Here is a 23,488-nt window from a genome sequence, read left to right as displayed (position 1 = left end):
TCTTTACTAAAAATACAAAAATTAGCCAGGCATGGTGGCACACACCTCTAGTCCCAGTTACTCGGGAGGCTGAGGCAGGAGAATTGCTTGAACCCCGGAGGCACAGGTGCAGTGGGCCACGATAGTGCCACTGCACTCCAGCCTGGGAGCTTGGGTGAAGGAGCAAGACTCCATCTCAAAAAAAAAAAGAAGTCTCTACTAAAAATACCAAAAAAAAAAAAAATTAGCTGGGCAGTAATGGTACATGCCTGTAATCCCAGCTACCTGAGAGACTGAGGCAGGAGAATTGCTTGAACCTGGGAGGCAGAAGTTGCAGTGAGCCGAGATAGTGCTACTGCTTCTCCAGCTTGGGAGCCTGGGTGACAGAGCGAGACTCCATCTCAAAACAAAACAAAACAAAAAAACACAAAACCATCTCTTCTAAAAATAAAAATAAAATAACTGGGCTGTAGTGGTATATGCCTGCAATTCTAGCTACTTGGGGGTCTGAGGCAGAAGAATCACTTGAGCCTGGGAGTTGTAGGTTGCAGTGAGCTGAGATCATGGTACTGCACTCCAGTCTGGGTGACAGAGTGAGACCCTGTCTCAAAAAAAAAAAAAAATAGAATTTTCCAGATTTATTTGGTGATAATGTGTTCTGACAGTATTTAGCCTACAGGCCATGTACATTTTCATCATCTCTTCTCAGTGAAGGGATTGCCTGGAGCAATGTCATGTGTCTAGAAATATTGCCTTCTAAATTGTCAACAAAGTAAAAGAGAGTCATTTCTTAAATTTGTCTGGGGATGCTGTAGTTTGCAAAGCACTCTCTATCCATTATCATTCAATCGGCAAGCAAACACTCCAGAGAGGCAAGACGGGGTGATCATTTCCACTTAAGGACGATGAAAACAGAGGCTTATACCGTTAAGCTTCAGCCAAGTTGGCTGAGCTGCTTCTCACTCGTGATTCTGTCTCTATGTCCTACATGAGGCTTCTCACAAATTCTGATGTGGACCCTTTATCATAGTATTTATATTTTTGTATTTTTTTCAGCATATCCAAAACTTCCCCATGTTTAGACCCACAAGATGTATAACTCTATTTTTTTCAGGTTAGATGAAGCCAACTTCAGTCCACTAGGGCAGCATGAACCTTCTGCACCCAGTAACTTCCAGCTCTCTGTAATGGGGGCCAAAAACCCATGGTTACAAGGTCGAGGCTGGAATTCTGAAGTGACTCCAAACAGGTCCATAGTTGCCCTAAGTAATAATGGTGATAGATGATCTGTTACTATGACACAAATCAAGGCATGCTGGAAAATATACTCACTTCAGTGACTTTTAAGAAATTGGTGGTGTGTAGTATATTGAAATAAGTGTGCTAACTTATTATACCGTATAAAGATAGTAAAGCATCATCTAATATCAATAGAGGGGTATTTTGACACCAAGAAGATAGGAGAAATAGAATATCAGAACAAGGGACAGTACATTTGAAGAACTCACACATCATCCTAATATTTCCTGTTCTAATGAGGTCTGTGTAAAACACTTCATCAGGCACTTGCTTGGGGCTGGCATTTGAAAACACTGCTCTGAGAGTTATAATATCAATTCTATACTTTTTGGCCTGGTATCCTTAACTCCTGCTATGTTCAGAGCTGGAGAATTTCAGGCCTAAGAAGATAAAGTATGGACTAACAATAAAGGTTCTCTGAACATCTGAGATGGTGCCAAGACTTGTGAATCATTCTCTCTGGATATACCATTAAAAGCAGTGGAGGCCAGGCATGGTGGCTCATGCCTATAATCCCAGCACTTTGGGAGGCCAAGGTGGGCAGAACATGAGGTCAGGAGTTCGAGACCAGCCTCACCAGCCTGGTGAAACCCCATCTCTACTAAAAATACAAAAAATTAGCCAGCAATGGTGGCTCATGCCTATAGTCCCAGCTACTCGGGAGGCTGAGGCAGGAGAATTGCTTGAACATGGCAGGTGGAGGTTGCAGTGAGCCGAGATCACGCCACTGCACTCTAGCCTGGGCAACAGGAATGAAACTCTGCCTCAAAAAAAAAAAAAAAAAAAAAAAGCAGTGAACGTGTGATATAATTAGGTATCATTTGGAGCAGGGCATTTGTTTTTTGTAGTGGTTGGAACAACATGTTAATCCCAGGAAGTCTTAGCCTGGGAATAATTATGGAACCTATAGTCAGCAGAGGGAAGAGCCCTGATTGGATGTCACAGGTTATTGCAACCCATGGAGAAGTTGTCATTCATAGATGAAATCCTGACCTTTGTATGTTACCAATATCCACGTTAAAAACCCTATTGTGAATATTTGGGCAGACACAATTATTATTATTATCATTTAGAGAAACAGAGTCTCACTACGTTGCCCATGCTAGAGAGCAGTGGCATGACCATAGCTCTCTGTAACCTCAAACTCCTGGGCTTAAGTGATCCTTCCACCTCAGCCTCTCAAGTAGCTAGGACAACAGGTGCATGCCACCATGCGTGGTTTTTTAATTTTTATTTTTGTAGAGATGGGGTCTCTTTATGTTACCCAGGCTAGTCTTGAACTTATGGCCTCAAGTGATCCTCCCACTTAGCATTCCAAAGTGCTTGGATTACAGGCATGAGCCACTGCACCCAAGTCCAGACATTATAAATGTCCTTATAAAGTGAAAAGCATATTACTAAAAAAAGCAAGAGAAGAGATAATATTTTTTGAGTGTCTATGTGTCAGACACATGCAAGCAAACCAAATACCATTCACAATAACCTTCAAAACTAGCTATCCTTATTTTGTAAGTGAGAAAATTGAGGCAGAAGATAGAGAACTAAAACAAGATCACATAGCTGGAAAGTGACAGAGTTCAAATCTATTTGAATCCAAAACCATGCTTTCTATATAACATTACTAGGGAAAAGGGAACCAAGGCCTAGAGTCAAACTGTCTTTTAGCATGGTGAAATATAAACAATTGAAATCAAAAGTACTTGCAGGTTACGCTAAAGGGGAACTTCTTAAAGTTGATCAATGTCATCTATGAAAAACCTACCAATAACATTATTCTTAATACTGAAAGACTGAATGGTAGAAGACTATTTCCTAAGATTGGGGTCAGGGCAAGGAAGTTTTGCTCTCATCACTTTTATTCAGCTATTCATTGGAGGTCCTAGACAGTGTAATAAGTCAAAAAAATCAATAAATAAATGGTCTAAATATTGGAAAGGAAGACATAAAACTTTTTTACTTATAGATTAATAAGATTAGAGAATCCTCAAGAATCTAGAAAAAAGCTCCTAGAACTAATAAATAAATTTAGCAAAGCTACAAAAAAAAAGTCAATATAAAAAATTCAAGTGTATTTCTATACACCAGCAATAAGCTACTGGAAAATAAAATTTAAAAACCAATGCCAGCCTGGTGCAGTGGCTCACACCTATGAACCCAGCACTTTGGGAGGCTGCAGCCAAAAGATTGATTGAGCCCAGGAGTTGGAGATCAGCCTGGGTAACATAGCAAAAGAGACCTCGTGTCTACAAAGAAAAACAAACGAAAAGGAACTCACAACTTGTGGAACTTAAAATATTTATTGGATGTAATTTATAGCTTAATAAAGTGGATTTAAAAATAAAAATAAAAATTTGCATTTAAAGTTTTAAAAATAAATTTCTAGTTGTGTCATTGTGCTAGCAACTGTAATGAAAGAATTGCACAGACCCAGTCTCAGACTGTGAACATGTGTTCTTTATTTGGAAATGATGCCTACACAGGTAAATGGAGATAAAATGTCTGACCAAGTAGAAGAAACTCATTGCTCCAAGATCTGATTTTTATTACTTGAGTACTACTTAAAATCTGAATGTATCAACGACAGGTTTTAAAGGCAGGAGACAAGAGTAAAGTCACAGGGATAGCCAGTGGAGAGAATTAATGTGGCCATGAGAATCTCATATAGGGCAGTAGGAAACTCACTAAATGCTCTCCTGTCTTCAGTCTTGAAAGGATTCCTGAAAGAGCAAGACTGAAGGCTTTAGGAAGAGCATTCTGGCAGCCAGGAGTTCAGAGGTTACAGAAGCCATTTCCCAGTCCATGAGAATAAAATTAAACAGAAATATTGTATAATGGATGGACCCATTGTAGGCATCTATGCTAAAGAAATACTGAGCCAGGTGTGGTGGCTCATGCCTGTAATCCCAACACTTTAGAAGGCCAAGGCTGGAGGATTGCCAGAGCCCAGGAGTTCAAGACCAGCCTGGACAATGCAGTGAGACTCTGTCTCTACAAAAAAATTTTCAAAATTACCCAGATGAGCCAGGCGCAGTGGCTCACATCTATAATCCCAGCACTTTGGGAGGCTGAGGCAGGCGGATCATGAGGTCAGGAGATTGAGACCATCCTGGCTAACATGGTGAAAACCTGTCTCTGCTAAAAGTACAAAATAATTAGCCAGGCTTGGTGGCATGTGCCTGTAGTCCTACCTACTCGGGAGGCTGAGGCAGGAGAATAATTTGAACCCGGGAGGTGAAGATTACAGTGAGCTGAGATCATGCCACTGCACTCCAGCCTGGGCGACAGAGCAAGACTCCGTCTCAAATAAAAAAAAAATTAGCCATTTATGGTGTCATGTGCCTAAAGTCCCAGCTACTCAAGAGGCTGGGGCTGGAGGATCACCTGAGCCCAGGAAGTCGAGTCTATAGTGAACAAGAATGGAGCTACTGCACCTCAGCCTGGGTCACAGAGTCAGAGCTGTCTCTTTAAAAAAAATATTGTACATGTGCATAAGGGAACATGGACGGAATACTTATTGAAGACTTGCTTGTTAAAAAAAAAAAAAAGGATAGCCGGGCACGGTGGCTCATGCCTATAATCCCAACACTTTGGGAGGTGGATGGATCACAAGGTCAAGAGATCGAGACCATCCTGGTCAACAATGTGAAACCCCGTCTCTACTAAAAATACAAAAATTAGCTTGGCATGGTGGTGCGCGCCTGTATCCCAGCTACTCGGGAGGCTGAGGCAGGAGAATTGCTTGAACCCAGGAGGCAGAGGTTGCGGTGAGCCAAGATCCTGCCATTGCACTCCAGTCTGGGTAACAACAGTGAAACTCCTTCTCAAAAAAAAAAAAAAAAAAAAAAAAAAGATAAATGAGAAAGAATTTAATAAAGTAAGGCACAAAGTCACATCTGTTTTGGAGCAGATCCTATCAGTCCTCCACCCATATGACCTGGGACTTACCATGTCTGTGCATGTCATCTGACTTCCAATTGATAGTACCAGCATCTTCTTGATTGAAGGCTTTTTCTGGCCACCAGAGCCCTCTCTGCCCAAGTACATGGCAGGCCAAAAGTTCCTGAGTCAATGTGCCTCTGAAGTAGCCTTCAATCAATGACAGATGGAAGTCAGTGGATAAATACTCCAGCTCTCTTTAGGTAGAAGCGTTGGACAGTTGTGTAGTACATTGGCTCCCAGTTTTTCCATGAAGTTAAGCTCTGGTTTTATGTACAGTGATGACTTGCTTGAAAGAACACCCTTTATTAGCTTCCTTTTCTTCCCTGTCTCACTTCCCCACTATCCTATTTTCTGGGATCACCTCCCACATAAAGTAATTGCACTTAAATCCTGTCTCAAGGTCACTTTTCAAATTCAGCATTGTGAAAGAACAAAGCACATTAATAAATAGATTATTGTGAAAAGATCATCATAACATATTGTTAAGTGAAAAAACATTTTATAGAACTATATGTGTAGTATAATAGCAATATTTTGAAAACACACAAAATAGAATCATATATATATATATTTTGAGACAGAGTCTTGCTCTATCGTCCAGGTTGGAGTGCAGTGGTGCGGTATCAGCTCACTGCAACCTCCACCTCCTGGGTTCAAGTGATTCTCGTGCCTCAGCCTCCCAAGTAGCAGGAACTACAGGTGTGTGCCACCACACCCAGCTAATTTTTGTATGTTTTGTAGAGACATTGTTTCACCAGGCTGGTCTAGGATTCCTGAGCTCCAGCAATCTGCCCACCTCAGTCTGTCCACCTCCCAAAGTGTTAGGATTACAGGTGTCAGCCACAGCACCCAGCCAAGAACTGTACATTTAAAAATGTGCATGTATGTCTGCAAATGCACATAAAATTGTCTAGTTGGAATGCACACACTGATAATATTGGTTAGCTTTGAGGAGAGTAAGACTGAGTAAAAGGGTGAAGGGAAAATTTGCTTAAATAATAATCTTTGAATTTTTTTTTTTTTTTTTTTTTGAGATGGAGTCTCCCTCTATTGCCCAGGCTGGAGTGCAGTGGCATGATCTCTGCTCACTCCAACCTCCACCTCCTGGGTTCAAGCAATTCTCCTGCCTCAGCCTCCCAAGTAGGTGGGATTACAAGCACATGCCACCATGCCTGGATAGTTTTTGTATTTTTTAGTACAGACAGGGTTTCACCATGTTGGTCAGTCTGGTCTCAAACTCCTGACCTTAAGATTCATCTGCCTTGGCCTCCCAAAGTGCTGGGATTATAGGCATGAACCACTGCACCTGGCCTTAAACTTTGAATTTTTAAAACCAAGAATCTATTCATGAATTACTTGTGATTTTATTTATTTGAGACAGAGTCTTGCTCTGTCATGCAGGCTGGAGAGAGACAGCTCACAGCAGCCTTGACCTCCTTGGCTCAAGCTATTCTCTTGCCTCAGCCTCCAGAGTAGCAGAGTAGCTGAGACTATAGGTGCCCGCTGCCATGCCCAGCTAATTTTGTTTTTATTAGCATTTGTAGAGACAAGGTCTTGCCATATTGCCAAACTGGTCTCAAACTCCTGGGCTCAACAATCCTCCCGCCTCAGCCTCCCAAAGTATTGGTATTATAAGCGTGAGCCACCGCACTCGGCCTACTTGTGTTTCTAAACGTAAATTTAAAATACTTCCTAATGGATGGAAGAGCTCGGTTTATGTCAGCTTAAACCAACACTGAGCACTGGGGATGCCTAGCAAAATAGGATGCCAGTCTCTGCCCTTGGGGAGCTCATAGAGCATTAAATGCAACAGATGAGTAAACATCTGCAAGGCCAGGTGACAAATACCACGACAGACATAAGCAGAGGGGCTGCAGTAACCCAGAGGTGGGGCCCAGCCAGCCCTCTGCAGGAAAAAGTCATTCCTCCCCTACCTGCCCTGCAGTCTCAGGTACACTTCAACCCAAATGGCTAGAGCTCAGTCAGCAGAGCTGAAGGTATAACGATTAAGAATTAAGCAAATCAGTCACTTGCCACCGGTTAGAATAAAGACAGTTTTAATGGAAGGATAATGATATCCCTGGAGGAATGTCCTGGAGCAGGAATTTATCAGTGTTTCTAGCACCCCCAAGAATTTCTAGTGGACAATTACATTGACACATTGACCCTAGCTTTTCAGATCTCCCACTGCCTCCCCTCCAGGACCTCCCACCCGCTGCTGCATGCTCTGAGAGCAGCCCACCAAGCAACCTTCTGCTGATGATTTAGTTTTCCATGGAGGCTTGCTGGGGGAAGAAAGTGTATTTGAGGAGGCAGTTGTTAGACCCAGCTGTCACTGGAAGACAATCAAGTGGCCAGATTCTGGCTTCTGGGACCTTATTACAAGGCCAGTGGTTCCCAACTTTGCTGTGTATTAGAAATCTACTGGGGGGCTTTTTAAGATCCCGATGCCTAGGTCACACCCCATACCTATGAAGTTGTTTCCCGGGGTGACCAGGCAGTGATGTGCTTAAAGCCGGCTGCTACCTGGCTCTGGAGAACCTATTTCATGCATCTCTTCCCAATTCTGTCTCAATGATGTCATACTAGGAGTTTGAAATTAACCATGATGGAAGTTTTTATGCCATGGATATCAGTTATAAATCAGGGCTTTCCTTTCTTTCTAAACAGCCAATCCTTAAAATATTTACCAACATACCACTGAAATCAGGCACCAGGTGATTTTTTTAAGATCCTCAGGTGATTCCGTGCAGCCTGGTCTGGAAACCACCACTGTCTTAGTCTTTGCCCAAACAATGTTCATTGCAGTCTTGGATAATTTGGTTTCACCTGCTAACTCTGGCAATAGCTATTTAAGGCTGTGGCTCTCTAATCTGGGATCACTGTCTCTGAGGACTTTCCGCAAGGACAACCTTTTTCTGCCCTGGAGGCCGAGCTCTGTAACATGGTGTATCGGAGTGGATAGATGGCAATTTTGTATATGGTTCACTGCTCCCCTTTTGATGAAAAGTATCTTGTTGTATTTGGATTCTAAGCTGAAAATACATCCACAGAACATTGTCTGTATAACATTATGAAACATTCCTCATTTTACTGCTGTGTCCAATGCATACTTTCATTTATTAAGGCTTAAGTCAAAGTAATAAAAGGCACCTACAAATGTTGAGCATAACAATTTTGTAATCTATTTTAAAACTTTCTTTTTTACTAACGTTAAGATAAAAGGTTCACCGCTCATCTGGGAAGAAGGGAAGTTTGGAACATTGACTGAATCACATGGCCAAGGACATGGGTTAGGGCTGAGGTTTGGTCCTGGGGTTTGGAGCTGGGATAAATATCCTATCCAGAGACTGATAAATGGAGAGGGCTAAGATGAGGCCAACATCCTCAGATACATGCAGAGGGAACTCTCCTGGGGCTCAGAGCCCGTGTTGTTAGGATGGAAAGAGGCCAGCTGTAGGGGAAAAATGGAACAGGTGGTACATGAACTTAGATTTGTCTGGCCTCACCCAGTCCCCAGCTTGTTGCCATGTCCTGCCTCTATCTCCCTGATATTGGCTCCCTGACTGATTCTTCCACTGTCTTGTCAGTCTCCTCTTGTTACGCCTTCCGGTAGCTGATCCTGAACATGCACTTGTCCTTCAGCAATACCAAATGCCTATGAGGTTTGCAGCCTTGCTCCCACTCTCTCCTATCAAACCTCTACTTTCACTTTGACATTGATGACTTTATCCCCTGTCACAAGGCTCATGGAGGGCCCGTAGGGGCTCAGAAAAATGGATGAAGGAAAAAGGGAGAAGCATTTTACAATTTACTAGTAAGATTTAAGTATCTCATCTCATCTCCCCAACAAACTCCCCAGACAGAAGAGCACTGGAAATAGAGATACCAGGAAAATAATGACAAATAAGCAATGCACAGAAATGAGGAAAGAGGCCAGGTGTTGTGGCTCATACTAGTAATTCCAACACTGGGAGGCCAAGGCAGGAGGATTGCTTCAGCACAAGGATTTGAGAACAGCCTGGGAAACATAGTGAGACAGCATCTCTTTTTTCTTTCTTTTATTTTTTTTTTTAAGAGATGGGGTTTCACCGTGTTGGCCAGGCTGGTCTTGAACTCCTGACCTCAGGTGATCCACCCGCCTCAGCCTCCCAAAGTGCTGGGATTATAGGCATGAGCCACCGTGCCTGGCCGTGAGACCCCATCTCTTAAAAAAAAAAGGGGGGGGAGGAAGAAAACTGCCTATCTCAAGTGGCTACTCTGTCAGGCATTGTGCTAGATGTTTCATAGAATAATACATGGCCTTAGTTAATTTTCTCAATATTACCTTCTACTGCAAAATAGTTGTTATTATCCCCATTGTACAGATGAGGAAACAAGCTCAAGTGTCAAGTGCCCAAGGTCAGACAGCTAGAAAATTTTTCACAGCCTCACGTGTTTCAAATAAATATTGCAGATGTTGACCGTCTAAATTCTTCAGGAGAGAGAGAGATCCAGAGGGACTTGTGTCAGGGAAAGGCTTCATGAAAGATCTGAGGCTACAGCCTGGTTCAGTGGCTCACACCTGTAATCCTGGCACTTTGGGAGGCCAAGGTGGGCAAATTATAATGTGCAACAAGGCAAAAACCCACTCTACAAAATACAAAAAAATTAGTCCGGTGTGGTGGCATATGCCTGTAGTCCCAGCTACTCAGGGGGCTGAGGTGGGAGGATCATCTGAGCCCAGGGAGGTGGAAGTTCTCAAAACAAACACACACACACACACACACACACACACACACACACACACGAAGAAGATCTGAGGCTCCAAGAGCAAAGCCTTAAAAGCAAGTAGAGAAGAGGCGGTAGAAATATAATCCAGCCTGCAGCATGGAGACAGAATGGAGGGAGTGTGACCCAGAGGGATGTGCGTCCTGAAAGGTCAGAGATAATCCTTCTGCCTTCTGCTAACATTTATGGGCAAGAAATATTAAAAAAAAAAGTATCATGCACCCAGTGAGGGAAGCCCCTGGCTGCCAGGCCGAAAGGGTAAGAATTCTCTGCCTGTTCTTCCCAGTACTCCATAGCATCACTTCTTTGGCCCTTCCCTCCAGCTGTGAGGTACAGTGGGAATCAGGCCAGCTCCAGCTTTGTAACTCACTAGATGTGTGAGATTTGGTAAAGTACCTTGCCTTCCTGAATCTGTTTCTTCATTTGCAAAAGGGGACATATTGATCACATGAGATCACAGGTGTTGAGCACCCAGCACTGTTGATGTGAGTTGCTCCTTTTGTAGTCCTTTAAGCTTCCTGGGCCTGGCCCAAGTTCTGCAAAGTCTCTGCAGACAACTCATGGGGCGAGCCAGTTCTTGGAAGAAAAGGAAGATCACCTCCCACTTCCTGCACATTATATTCCTGCTTATGCATTCTGATGTCCTGCTTGCTTTTTTAGGCTCTAAGTGCTATCCTGCTGACTCACTTCCGACTTCTCGTTCATCATGCTCAGCTCCTGAAAATGGAACAAAATGGAAAAGGCCGGAAATTGTACTGTCTGGTGATGTGTTTAAGGGGCCAGCCACTCCACGTGGATGGAATGTTGGGGACGTGAACTGAGTGGTGCTCAAAGTGTATTTCTCCATTGGACACTTGGGACACTTTGCCTTGGATTGTAATACCTGTACTAATAATAACCATCCTACTTACTGCCACTGATGAGGAGCCAGCAAGCCCCAGGCTATGTGCTTTCCATGGATTGTCTCTTTGAATTATCACAACTGCAGATGTCAGGGAACCTCTCTATTTTAGAGACAAGGAAATTTTTCACACTAAGATAGGTTAAGGAACTTGCTCAAGGTCACATAGCTGGTAAGGGACAGATTAAGGATTCAAACCCATGATCTAGATTTGTACTGTCTAATATAGTAGTCACCTGCCACATGTGGCTAATGAACTTTTTTTTTTTTTTCTTTTTTTTGAGGTAGAATCTCACTCCGTTGCTCAGGCTAAAGTACAGTGGCACCATCATGGCTCACTGCAGCCTCAACCTCCCTGGGTTCAGGTGATCCTCTCATTTCAGCCTCCTGAGTTGCAGGGACTACAGGTACATATATGCCACCACACCTGGATATGTTTTTTTAAAATAGAAATAGGGTTTCATCATGTTGCCCAAGCTGGACTTGAACTCCTGGGCTCAAGTGATCCTCCCACCTTGGCCTCCCGAACTTCTGGGATGACAGACATGAGCCATCACACCTGGCCTCTTTTAACTTTTTAATATGACTACTAGAACACAAAATTTTATATTTCGTCTTTTATTTCTCTAGGACAGCACTGATCTAAACCATGAACATTATTAAATGATCACCAGACCAATGATTTCCCAATGTTTTTGATAAATTTTTGAGCACAAGTCCTCAATTTGTGTATTCTTACTTATTCATAAATGTTGTACATTTATATTACTCTGTAATATTATGTACACTATAATACATTGGCAAAAGGGATATTTTTAAAAGATGAAATAAAAAATAAATAGAAACAGAAGTTGTACTAATTTCTCCCAAGAGCCCAGTGGGCCACTTTGTGCACTCCACCCCCCGCAGTGTACACACACCATTTTGGAAATTCTTGCATCAGAGAGACTTAGAGCTCCTGGGGACAGAGACTTTAATACAGATGATCCCTGACTCATAATGATTTGACTTAAGATTTTTCCACTTTACTATGATTTGAAAGTGATGCCCATTCAGTAGAAAGTGTACTTTGAGTACTCTTTCAACCATTCTGGTTTTCATTTTCACTACAGTATTCAATACATTATGAGATATTCAACATTTTATTATAAAATAGACTGTGCCAGATGATCTCGCGGAACTGTAGGCTAGTGTCTGTGTTCTGAGTGCGTTAAGGTATGCTAGGCTACGATGTTCAGTAGGATATGGTATTAAATGCATTTTCAATGTACAATGGGCTTATTGCGATACAGCCTCAGCATGGGTCCTGGAGCATCTGTATATCTATCTCCCCTCCCCCACAGTTGACGTTAGCACCATGCCTAGATACAATCAGTGTTCAACCTGTTTACAATAGCAAAGACCTGGAGCCAACCCAAATGCCCATCGATGATAGACTGGGCAGGGAAAATGTGGCACATATACACCATGGAATACTATGCAGCCATAAAAAAACGATGAGTTCGTGTCCTTTATAGGGACATGGATGAACCTGGAGATCATCATTCTCAGCAAACTGACACAAGAACCAAAAATCAAACACCGAATGTTCTCACTCATAGGTGAGTGTTGAATGACGAGAACACATGGACATGGGAGGGGAGCATCACACACTGGGGTCTGTCGGGGGGAAATAGGGGAGGGACAGTGGGGGGTGGGGAGTTGGGGAGAGATAGCATGGGGAGAAATGCCAGATATAGGTGAAAAGGAGGAAGGTAGCAAATCACGCTGCCATGTGTGTACCTATGTGACAATCTTGCATGTTCTTCACATGTACCCCAAAACCTAAAATGCAATTAAAAAAAAAGAAGAATGAAAGAAAAGAAAAAAAAATCAGTGATCAACACGTTTGTGGAAGGAATAAATAACTCTTGATGTGAAATTGTTTTCTCATGGATTAGATTAATTAATTCATTTCATGTGTATCAAGCACTTTCTATGTGTTATAATAGTAGTATACTAAGTGCTGAAAAATAAAGTTTATGAAGACTAAGCTCCTTTACTCTAGGCCTGTGCTTCCTAAGCTCTAGCGTTTATAAGAATCACCTGGAGAGCTTGTTAAACAGATTCCTCCTCTCCTCCCGCAATTCAGTAGGTCCTGGTTTCACCAGATAATTTGCTGTACATCTAAGAAGCTTTTAGGAAACTACACTTTGGAGAAGAGTGCTGTGTATTGGAAAATTGGAAAGGCATCTCAAATATTACATGAGGGTAAGTGTTGAAGATAATTTATATTTCGTTCTCACTATTTACCAAGCACTTTTAAATACATCACCTCATTTAGTCCTCATATCGACCTGATGAGTCATGTATTGCTATTTCTGTTGACACAGCTGAGATTGAGAAAGGTTAGTTAAGTTGCTTAAGCTATAGAGTAAGTAAATGGCAGAGCTTGGGTTTGTACCCACTTCTGCACTCAGCAATTCAGGCAAATCTGTAGCAAGTGTCTTCTCCTTTTTCGAGCACTGTCCTAAAGAACTGGGCATACAACATGGAGTGAGACAGACAAGCTCTCTGTCCTGGTCAAATTCAACAAGCAATTAAAATATAGAATATGAGGGAAGCAGTGTCATGGAGATATACAACAGAAACATATACTCTAGAACAGAGTTAGAGAGAACTTTCCAGGAATAAAAGTAAAATTTACATGAAGACCTGAGGGATGAATTAGAGGAGTGGAGGGTGGGTGGGAAGTGTTTTGGGCTGAAGATATGCATGAATGCTTGAAAGCATACAAGGAGCTGCAGGAAGTTCAAAATGTCTGAAATGTAGAGGGTGGAGGAGAGAGATAAGACCCTTGAGATAGGTAGCAGGAACCAGATCATTGCCAGACTATTTAGGGATTCAGCCAGACTTTTTTTTTTTTTTGAGGCACGATCTTACTGTCACCCATGTCACCCAGGCTGGAGTGCACTTGTGGGATCTCAGCTAACTGTGGCCTCTACCTCCCTGGCTCATGTTATCCTCCCACCTCAGCCTCCACAGTAGCTGGGACTAGAGACATGTGTACCACACACTCCGCTAATTTTTGTATTTTTTGTAGACATAGGGTTTTGCTGCATTGCCTGGATTGATCTCGAGCTCCTGAGCTCAAGGGATACACCCACCTTGGCCTCACGAAGCGCTGGGATTACAGGTGTGAGCACTTCACCTGCAATCAGGTCTCAGATTTGAATTATTTTATTTTATTATTATTATTTTTTAAGACAGGGTTTCACCATGTTGGTTAGGCTGGTCTTGAACTCCCGACCTCAATTGATCTGCCCACCTTGGCCTCCTAAGTGCTTGAATTACAGGCATGAGGCACCACGCCCAGTCAGATTTCCATTTTTCAAAGTTTATTATGCTCCCTAGAGGGATGGATCAAAGCAGAGCTAGCTTGTAGGCAGGGAAGTCGTTAAAGATGCTAGTGGTGTAAATTTGGGTAAATGCTGTGTGACTGGGAAGAAGCAGAAGTGAGGGAGATTTAAAATTGTTTAAGACTTGGTGATTCAGCCTGGGCAACATGCAAAACCCCATCTTTACAAAAAAAAAACCAAAAACAATAATTAGCTGGGTTGGTAGAGCATGCTGCAGTCCCAGCTACTTCGGAGGCTGAGGTGGGAGGATCACCTGAGCCCAAGAGGTGGAGGCTGCAGTGAGCAGTGGTCACACCACTGCAGTCCAGACTGGGCATCAGAGATCTTGTCTCAGAAAACAAAACAAAACAAAACAAAAAAGACTTGATGATTGATTGATTGGAAGGGACAATGTGGACAGGCAAAGGAGGGATTGAAGATGACCTCCAAGTTTCTGAGTAGGGATAAGTTTCTGTAAGCTTATTATTTTACATTTAAAAGAAGGATAAATTCAGATAAGTGAAGTGATGTAAAGGAAACATGCTATTTTAGTAAGCTTTCAATGACAGAAACTTACTTGATAGAAAATATGGAAGAGACTAGGGGTGGTGGCTCATGCCTGTAATTCCAGAAATTTGGGAGGCCGAGGTGGGAGACAGGAGGATCTCTTGAGCCTAAGAATTTGAGACCAGTCTGGGCAACATATTGAGACCGTGTTTCTAAAGACTTAAAGAATCAGCCGGTCATGGGGGTGCACATCTGTAATCCCAACTATCTGGGAGGCTGAGGCAGGAAGATTACTTGAACCAGGAACTGGAGGCTGCATTGATTTAGGACTGCACTACTGCAGTCCAGCTTAGGTGACAGAATGCGACCCTGTTAAGAAAGAAAGATGAAAGAAAATTGTCATTTTTGTGGTCAAGTTTACTTTTAAAAATTTGCACCAACAGCTTTATCATCTGTTGACAATGGGTTTCTGAATGTTGGAGATTCCTCCACTTTTTGCCAACATCAGGATTAACCATGGAGGACCAGCCGTAGACTATGAACTGTCAGTCTACTGAGTTTCTTTTGTAACTATCTTCTTGTTGGGTGACCTTGCACCTTGAGTTTCCGAAGCTCAACATTCCCTTTTTCTTTTCTTTCTTTCTTTCTTTTTTTTTTTTTTTGAGACAGAGTCTTGCTCTGTCGCCAGGCTGGAATGCAGTAGCGCAATCTCGGCTCACTGCAACCTCCACCTCCCGGGTTCAAGCGATTCTTCCGCCTCAGCCTCCCGAGTAGCTGGGACCACAGGTGTGTGCCAAAAGCCCGGCTAATTTTTGTATTTTTAGTAGAGACGGGGTTTCACCATGTTGACCAAGATGGTCTCGATCTCTTAACCTCGTGATCCACCCTCCTCGGCTTCCCAAAGTGCTGGAATTACAGGTGTGAGCCACCGCGCCTGGCCTCAGACATTCCCTTTTTCTTTCCCTATTTCTTTCCTCACACTTTACATATTAAATGGGATATTAGACAGCACAGATCAATGGACCAGTGATTTGGACTCCGCCTTCTTCATCTAGGTCCCGCCCACTTCAAGACCCCACCCCTTTCCCCAAGTCCTGCCCCTTGAAGAGGTTGTCTCATTATGACAGCAAATTCTCCACAATCCTGTTCTATAGGAGAGCTAAAGGGCGGGACTTACATCAATCTTTTATTTCCATTTGTCAAGTCAAGTGTCTATCTGGCCCAGGTTCTATCCCCCTTCATTTTCAACCCAAGGATTGGTTGCTCTGTTCTTTGTCTCCGGCTCATGATTGGTTCTTTCATTCTGCCCCTCTCTTCCAGCTTTTGCAGGCGGGATTAGCACGCAGCTTCCTGCTCCTGCCAAAAAAAATAAATAAATAAATAAAAGAAGAAAAAGAAAAGAGAGGCGAGAGAAAAATGTCACAAAGATCTTTGGTTTTGAATTGGCTTTACGCTTTGTCGGTCAAGCCAAAGTCTCTCTTTGATTGGTCTTTCTATCTGCCCATCCCGCATCGGGGGCGGGATTTCCCCAGAAGACCCACACCTTGTTGCCACTGGCCGAACAGTGCGCCTGTCTGAAGCTAATGGTCCAGGATTGGAGGCAGTTGCGGACAGGTGGGCGTGGATTGGCTAGGGCAGCCGGTCAGTGCAAGGCGGGGGCGGGGCCTCGGCGGCTGGTTGCGCGTGTCCGCCGCTGGCTCCGCTCTATCCGGCTTTGCTAGGGGAGGTGAGTCCGGCCGCGGCGGCACCGGCGGCTGAGGAGGCGGCGGCTGAGGAGAAAGTGGCCGCGGCGGCTGAGGAGAAAGCGGCCGCGGGGACGGAAGCTGGGTGGGGGGGAGGGGGGGAGACGGAGCAGCCTTGAGCCCTGCGGGGCCGTCGCGCGGGGGACCCACCCGCTCTCCCCCCCAACCCTCAGCAGAAGCAGCCGGCGGCGGGGGCAGGAGTCAGCCCGCTTCCGACCGTACCCCGCCCGCCTCCCGGGGCTCCTATTCTTTGGCCCCGGGACCCTAACCTTCTCCCGGGGCGGTTCCCTCTGTCTGGGCGTCCGAGCTCTGCCCACCTCTTTCATTCCTCCCTGCACCTCCTTCCCTTCACTTTTGCCCCGGCTCGCTCTTCTCTCTGTCCTGCTGTCGCCTTCTCTCCACACTCCAGCCTCCTTTCCTGGCTCATTCTGCCCAGGAAAGTTTAGAACCCCCCGCCCCCCCCTCCCCAATCAGGTCAACCTGACTAGGAATAGGGGGAGATGTAGGAAGGCCTGAGAGTTCGAGGGGGGGGAAGCTGGAAGCTGGAAGCTGGTTTCCCAGATAATTTCCCCCTATCTTCTCCATTTAGGGTGGTGGGAATTTTTTTTAATCGTGTTTTTGAGGAGGTGGTAGGTGTTTAGAAAAGGATGTGGGAATGGAAGGGGTAGATGAGTCAACCTTCTTTCAAGATTCCAAGGGTGGTGTGTTACCAGATCCTTTTCGTGTGTGGAGTTCAGGGGGTCGGGAGGTTTGGCCTTTATTCCCACATTCAAAGTTGGAACCTCCCCCGAATTAAGAATGGAGTTTTAGTACCCACTTGTGGCAGGAATCCTGGGGGGAAGGGGTCCTTTTTTCCTTTTTCTTTTCTTTTTTCTTTTTTTCCTTTTTTTCCTTTTGGCAGTCCACACCCTTCCACACACGCTCACCCCAAAATTAAAACACCAAGATCCTCTTAACTTGTTTGGATTGACTGATGAAGACATAAAGCCAGTTACGCTCTATGTTTTTTGAGGGGGAGTGAGTGGTTTTTCTTCATTTTTAAATGGCCAAATGACAGCTTGACCCAGTTTGCTTTCCAATCAAAGGGCATTTATTTTGAATGTCTCTTTGTGGCGCAAGAGCCAACGCAAAAATGATGGCGGCTTACAATGGCGGTACATCTGCAGCAGCAGCAGGTCACCACCACCACCATCACCACCACCTTCCACACCTCCCACCTCCTCACCTGCACCACCACCACCACCCTCAACACCATCTTCATCCGGGGTCAGCTGCCGCTGTACACCCTGTACAGCAGCACACCTCTTCGGCAGCTGCGGCAGCCGCAGCAGCGGCTGCAGCTGCAGCCATGTTAAACCCTGGGCAACAACAGCCATATTTCCCATCACCGGCACCGGGGCAGGCTCCTGGACCAGCTGCAGCAGCCCCAGCTCAGGTACAGGCTGCCGCAGCTGCTACAGTTAAGGCGCATCATCATCAGCACTCGCATCATCCACAACAACAGCTGGATATTGAACCGGATAGACCTATTGGATATGGAGCCTTTGGTGTTGTCTGGTGAGTATCAAAAGAAGAACACAACCTCTCATGGTTTCTTCTGATGGTTGCGATTGGGTGATTCCATCCCTTATGGTTTTCTCCATGTTGACCAAGGTGGAGCAAGCTTCTCAACCCAACTGCGGGAAGCCACCCTCATTACGTGGTAAAGAGGCCTCATGCATCGGCTGTCTAGGCTCATGGCAAGTTTTGGTGGATCACCGTCTAATGAGCAACACACATAAGTTTGTTGTCTACCAAACTTTTCTGTTAGAACCTAAGCAAGCTACTGAACACAGGATCAGTAGATGAATGTATGGAATACTAATTCCTACAGAGGTCTTGGTCATCTCATGTGTTTGATTTCTTTTGGATCAGTTGCCCAATGGGATTAAGCGTTAGCAACTGATCCAGACTCAATTCCTTTATAATACTCTTGTCCTTAGGATATACTTTGTGTAACTTTCTTATCCTTTCTGTCATTTCACTCCTTACTTTGTGATCTTGATTGCCAGAAGAAAGGGAGGATTCATAGTTGAACCAGTTAAGATCATTGCTTGAGTGGTTTTATTTTAAACCATAAAGCTACGGTTGGGAAGTATGTAGCTTTAGCCTTTTGATAAGAATGCATTAAATATAGCATCACACATGAGTACCACAAATGAGGTTAGTAGACTAGCTATGCAGTGGCCCACATTCCGTGTAATGTTTTAGTGTCATTTAGTGCCTCTTAAGTTGCTGTTATCTGTTGGTCAGTTGCTATAGTAGGAAATATACTTTTTAAACAAATGACACTACTTTTGCTAGTGCTAGGATATTTGTAAAAGTCTAAGGGCTTCTTAAAACATGATCTATTCGGTTTAACCTTAAAAGGATTAGTAGTTTATAATAAGATATGTTTGTTCCTATCAAAACTAGAATGAACTGTTTTCTCCCAAGGACTGATGATTGCACTTTGGATAGATGAATTGATATTTTCAGTGCATTCAAAATTGATTCTTGTTACTATCTAAAAAGCCCCCATTACTACAGGCAAATGAACTCTTTGGAACTAGCCTGGTAAATATCCCCTTTTGTCATTGTTTTTGAGGCTAAAAATGATAGGCACATCGTTTATGCATTTTAACTTGCCATCGTATTTATATTTCAGATTTGATAATCTAGGCTACTAAGTGATCTCATCATTTTTTAAACTAGTAGTGTCTGGTGTTTGCTCAGCTAGTCTGCAAGGAAGTTTCTGCTGCAGCATGGTCCTTTCTCCAAGGTGTGTGGGATTCCAGGTGGGAAAGAGCATAGCTGGTAATGGTGCCTCTCTGTCATTTTGCTCAGGGACCTGCCTGTTCCTGCTTTCCTCTCTTCTCTTCCATAGACTGTCTCAGAGATTTTACTGTGAATTTCCTATCCTTGCCTAATTCTTGAGGATTTCCAAGCTTTGGTTGGGGGATGGAGCAAACAGGAAAATTTAAATTTTCCTGTTCCTTGGTTTAAATTTTGTCATTGATTTACTAATAACTTTTAGCACTTGTTTGGATCTTCTTAGATCTGGATGCTTGCTTGCTTTTTTAGTGCCTTATGTGCAATGTTAAAAACTAGGGATACTGAAAGGGTTGCAGCATTCTTGAATATATTCTAAAGGCATTTTTCACTTACATGTCTATCAAAAAGTGATGTAACTTGTAGCAGTTTTCACTTCAAGTTGGTGGCAAGAGAAGATTTTTAAACTTTATTATTTTTAAGAAAGGGGCAATAAAGAACTGGAGTACTGAAACATCTCACACAGCAAACATTTTGCTAGTGGGTACTGTGAATCACTGATATCTGAAAGCCCAAATGTATTTGATTTGAATCCATTTTCAAGTTCTTTAATTGATTGACTGCTCTAAGACCTATGGTGTTTGTCTCATGTACTTAAAGTACTGCTTTAAGTACCATCTTATTTCAGGTTTGCCGTGTGTCACTGAGTACATTCGTAAGCCCCTTGAGGGTAAGGATTGTCTATTGTAGTAATCCTTTTCTTCTTGGCACCTAGCACAGTGCTTTAGCATCTATACTGCTTGGTTAATTGATCTAGTAAGGTCCTTCCTTGATTTGACTTAAACAACAGAAAATTATCTATCATAGTTCTGGAGGCTAGATATCCAAGATTTAGGTGCAGGCTTGGTTTTTTTTGAGGCCTCTCTTCTTGGCTTGTAGATGGCCACCCTCTCTGCGTCCTCACGTGATTTGTGTCTTTTTTTTTTTAACCAAGTTTTTCTAGTTAACTGCATTGAGTGTTTTCATCAGCTATTACAGTTGAAATACAATTTGGTATGAAAAAGGAAAGAGTTTCAGGTGTATGTTTTATATGCAAATACTTTCCTATTTTTATATTTACATGTCGGTGACTTCCTGTCTGAATTGCTTATTAGATTTGAAATTTAACTGTTGTATGACCTAAGTAAGACTGTTTAGAGATTTGAAAACCAAACTACAGGTACTAGTTTTCTGGAACCCAAGGTAAAGGTATTACTGAATTTTATTTTATTTTTTTACTTTTTAATTAAAAAGAATTTTTGTTTTTAACTTAGAAAGCACCTTATGAATTGGAAACAACTTTTTTTCTAAAATGATTAAAATGGAACGTAAAGATTTTCTCCCAGTGATACATCATTTGATTCAAACCACCATATAACTAACTACCTGGGTATTATAAGATTCATTTAATTCAAATATATATTCATTTAATGCGTTTTGCAAGTATCCTTCTGGCATAGCATATGACAAGAAACTGTATTTGCCTTCATTTCCTTGGGGACATACACCCAGCAGTACTAACTGATGGCTACAAAAGCAGCATGCAATTTTGAGAGGGATTGTTGTTTTTCCATGTAGACAAGGAGAGATATTTGTAGAAGTGATGCAGCATTTTACCAGATTTATCACTGAACAATTCAGTCAAGCTGACTTTTATTTATCTTGCTGAATTTAACTAGTGGACTAACTTATCAGTATTGGACAGTTGTGTAAAATAGTGAATTACTCATTAGCTTGCTGGTAAAGATGGTGCTATGACAGTTCAATTAAGGTTTCATTAACAACTGTCTGCTGTATTTTATCTCAAAGTAAGAGTTCCAGTTTACCTGGTAATGTGATTGTGGGATAGCCTGAGATACATTTGTTGCCACTGATAGAATGTTGTTTATGGGTTATCAAAATGTCATATATAATTTGACTGTCTTTATGAAACTCAGCTTCCAAACACCCACAGGGACATTTTCATAATGCAAAAACAAAACAAAACAACCCACGAATAGTAACTTCAATCACTTGGTCAGTGTAATATAAATCTTCCTTTTTGTCTGTAGTTCACATTTGCCAGAGGAAAATGCTTTGGGACAAAGAATTTCAGGGGCTCATGAAGTATATAATGTTGAAAGTTGGAGGAAGTTAACCACCTGAGAGTGGTTTGAGGGCCACTACACCTAGGCAGTTTTGTCATTGGCCACTTAACATATCAGAGATGGAGTTAATGACACATATTGCCACCTTGGTAAAAGTGAGTCTGGGAAAAGCTATTTTGTAAAATTAGCGTTTTGGTTTGTAACTTACCTGATTAATTAAAAGATCAAAAAGCCTGGGATTCACCTGCGCTTTTGCCTTTTTGTGTACTCCAAGTAATGCTGGAGGTCTTTGAATTTTATTATCCTAATAACTTCAACAGGTTACTTTTATCTTTCAAAACTATAGTGGTAGTTACTTACTAGCTCTGTGATCTTGATAAATTATTTGACCTCTCTGTTCCTCATCTATAAAAGGGGGATAATAGTAGTACTTAGCTCAGAATTGGTGTGAAAATTAAGTGAGGTAATTCTTGTAAACCAAGGAGTACACTGTCTAGCACACAGTAAGCATCAATAAGTGTTAGCTGTTTTTATTGTAGTTATTGTTGGTAGAAAAATCAAGCTGTTGTGTTAACATGCAATGAAGTGTCTTCATAGATTGTCAGATTTATCAGGTGAAATCAGCGTGCAGACTATTTTTGGAGGCATGACTCTAAATAACATAGCGTGTCCCCTCAGTTGTACTGTATGCCAGGGAGATTAAAAAAAGGTTGAATTTAAAGCCAAGGGAAAAATACTCTGTGCTGTCCTGTCAAATTAATTACAAACAAAAATAATACACATTTGTATGGACTTTATAGGTGTTCTTGTCAGATCATTTGAACTCTTTTAAAAAGTATTATGAATTTATATAAAGGGAAGAAATTAATTTTTTCTTTTCAGAATGTAACAAATGAAAGACATCCTTTTTGTCAAAGTTCAGCTTTAGTAGAAATTTACTTTGCTTATGTTTGGATGAAAACATATGAATTGCTAAAGATCCCAGTGAGGTGGGAGAAATATACTGATTTAACAAAAAAATTATTCAGTATAAACCCTTGTGCATGGTGGAGATTGTCTAGCTTACTCATCTTGTGAAAATGACAGGCATTATGTTTTCTCTGGTCTTCTTACTCCACATAGCAAACTGTAATTTAGAAAAATGGAGAATGCTTTTAGAATATGTTTAGGGAAAATCCTGGAGTAAGTTGCATCAGAAAGAGTAGTGTGCTAAAGTGTATTTTGTTATTAACTGTGTTTTACAGGTTAAGAATCTGTAGTATTGAGAAGTTTCTCCACTATCAGCCAAGATTAACAGCCACAGCTGGATTCTTTGGGGGGGTATGCTTTGTCGAAAGAGCTTTGAAGAAGCAGAGCCTGTACCATAAAAAGGAAACGGTTGCTCTTCTAGACATAACAAAGCATCCGTGTGAAACTAGAAATGTGGAAATCTGTATTGTTAATTTTAACTACAAACGAATTTACTTTTAGAAACTGCAGGTTCATGATCATAAAGTAGAGGAAGCAAGAGTAGAGAATAAAACTAACAGTCTAATGATACTGCACCCACTTCTTGGTGGTTGAAACTCCACAGCCTGTAACACTGCAAGTCGTTTTGTAGTTAGACTCCTGAAAAGATTATCCAAATTATGTTCAAAAAGCAAAACAAAGTCACAGCACAAAAAATAAACTTGTTTTATTCTTGGGGAGAAATTTTATGTTATACTGTCAAATATTAATTTAGAAAAAAAGACAAATATTTTTTATTAAAAAAGACATTTCAGAAACATTGCCTTTTCAAACAAGCTAAGACAATATCCCTCAATTATATGCCATATTTTTAGCCATCAGTATCACTGGGCATGTGTCCTGAAAGAGAAATGGGGTCAGGCATATGCTAGACTAGAAAAAAAATTTGTAAATGCATAAATACATTAACAAAATATATGTTTGAATTTAAATTCTGGATGTTTACCTTCAAAGCACAGGCAGCTATAGATATAAAAAGTCCTCTAATGGAGTACTGGAATGTTCCATTTTCTTCACAACTTGGAGTGTCAGAGTCTTCTCTGACTTCTA

General features: G+C 42.2%; 1 protein-coding gene across 2 annotated transcripts in view; it reads left to right on the top strand.

Moving 5' to 3' along the window:
- The first annotated feature begins 16,478 nt into the window (after nt 1–16,478).
- NLK (nemo like kinase) overlaps nt 16,479–23,488 on the top strand; it is a 170,457-nt gene continuing 163,447 nt past the window's right edge. For both annotated transcript variants that reach the window (XM_008997218.5, XM_002748265.7), the window contains exon 1: nt 16,479–18,071. In XM_008997218.5, the coding sequence (XP_008995466.3) occupies nt 17,614–18,071 (458 nt within the window). In that variant the 5' untranslated portion in view covers nt 16,479–17,613. The remainder of the gene's footprint in view (nt 18,072–23,488) is intronic.

The sequence above is a fragment of the Callithrix jacchus genome, chromosome 5 (assembly GCF_049354715.1).
Source record: "Callithrix jacchus isolate 240 chromosome 5, calJac240_pri, whole genome shotgun sequence".
In the NCBI taxonomy this organism is placed as follows: Eukaryota; Metazoa; Chordata; class Mammalia; order Primates; family Cebidae; genus Callithrix; species Callithrix jacchus.
The sequence above is the reverse complement of the archived record's forward strand: the minus strand, read 5'-3'. Positions and strand labels throughout refer to the sequence as shown.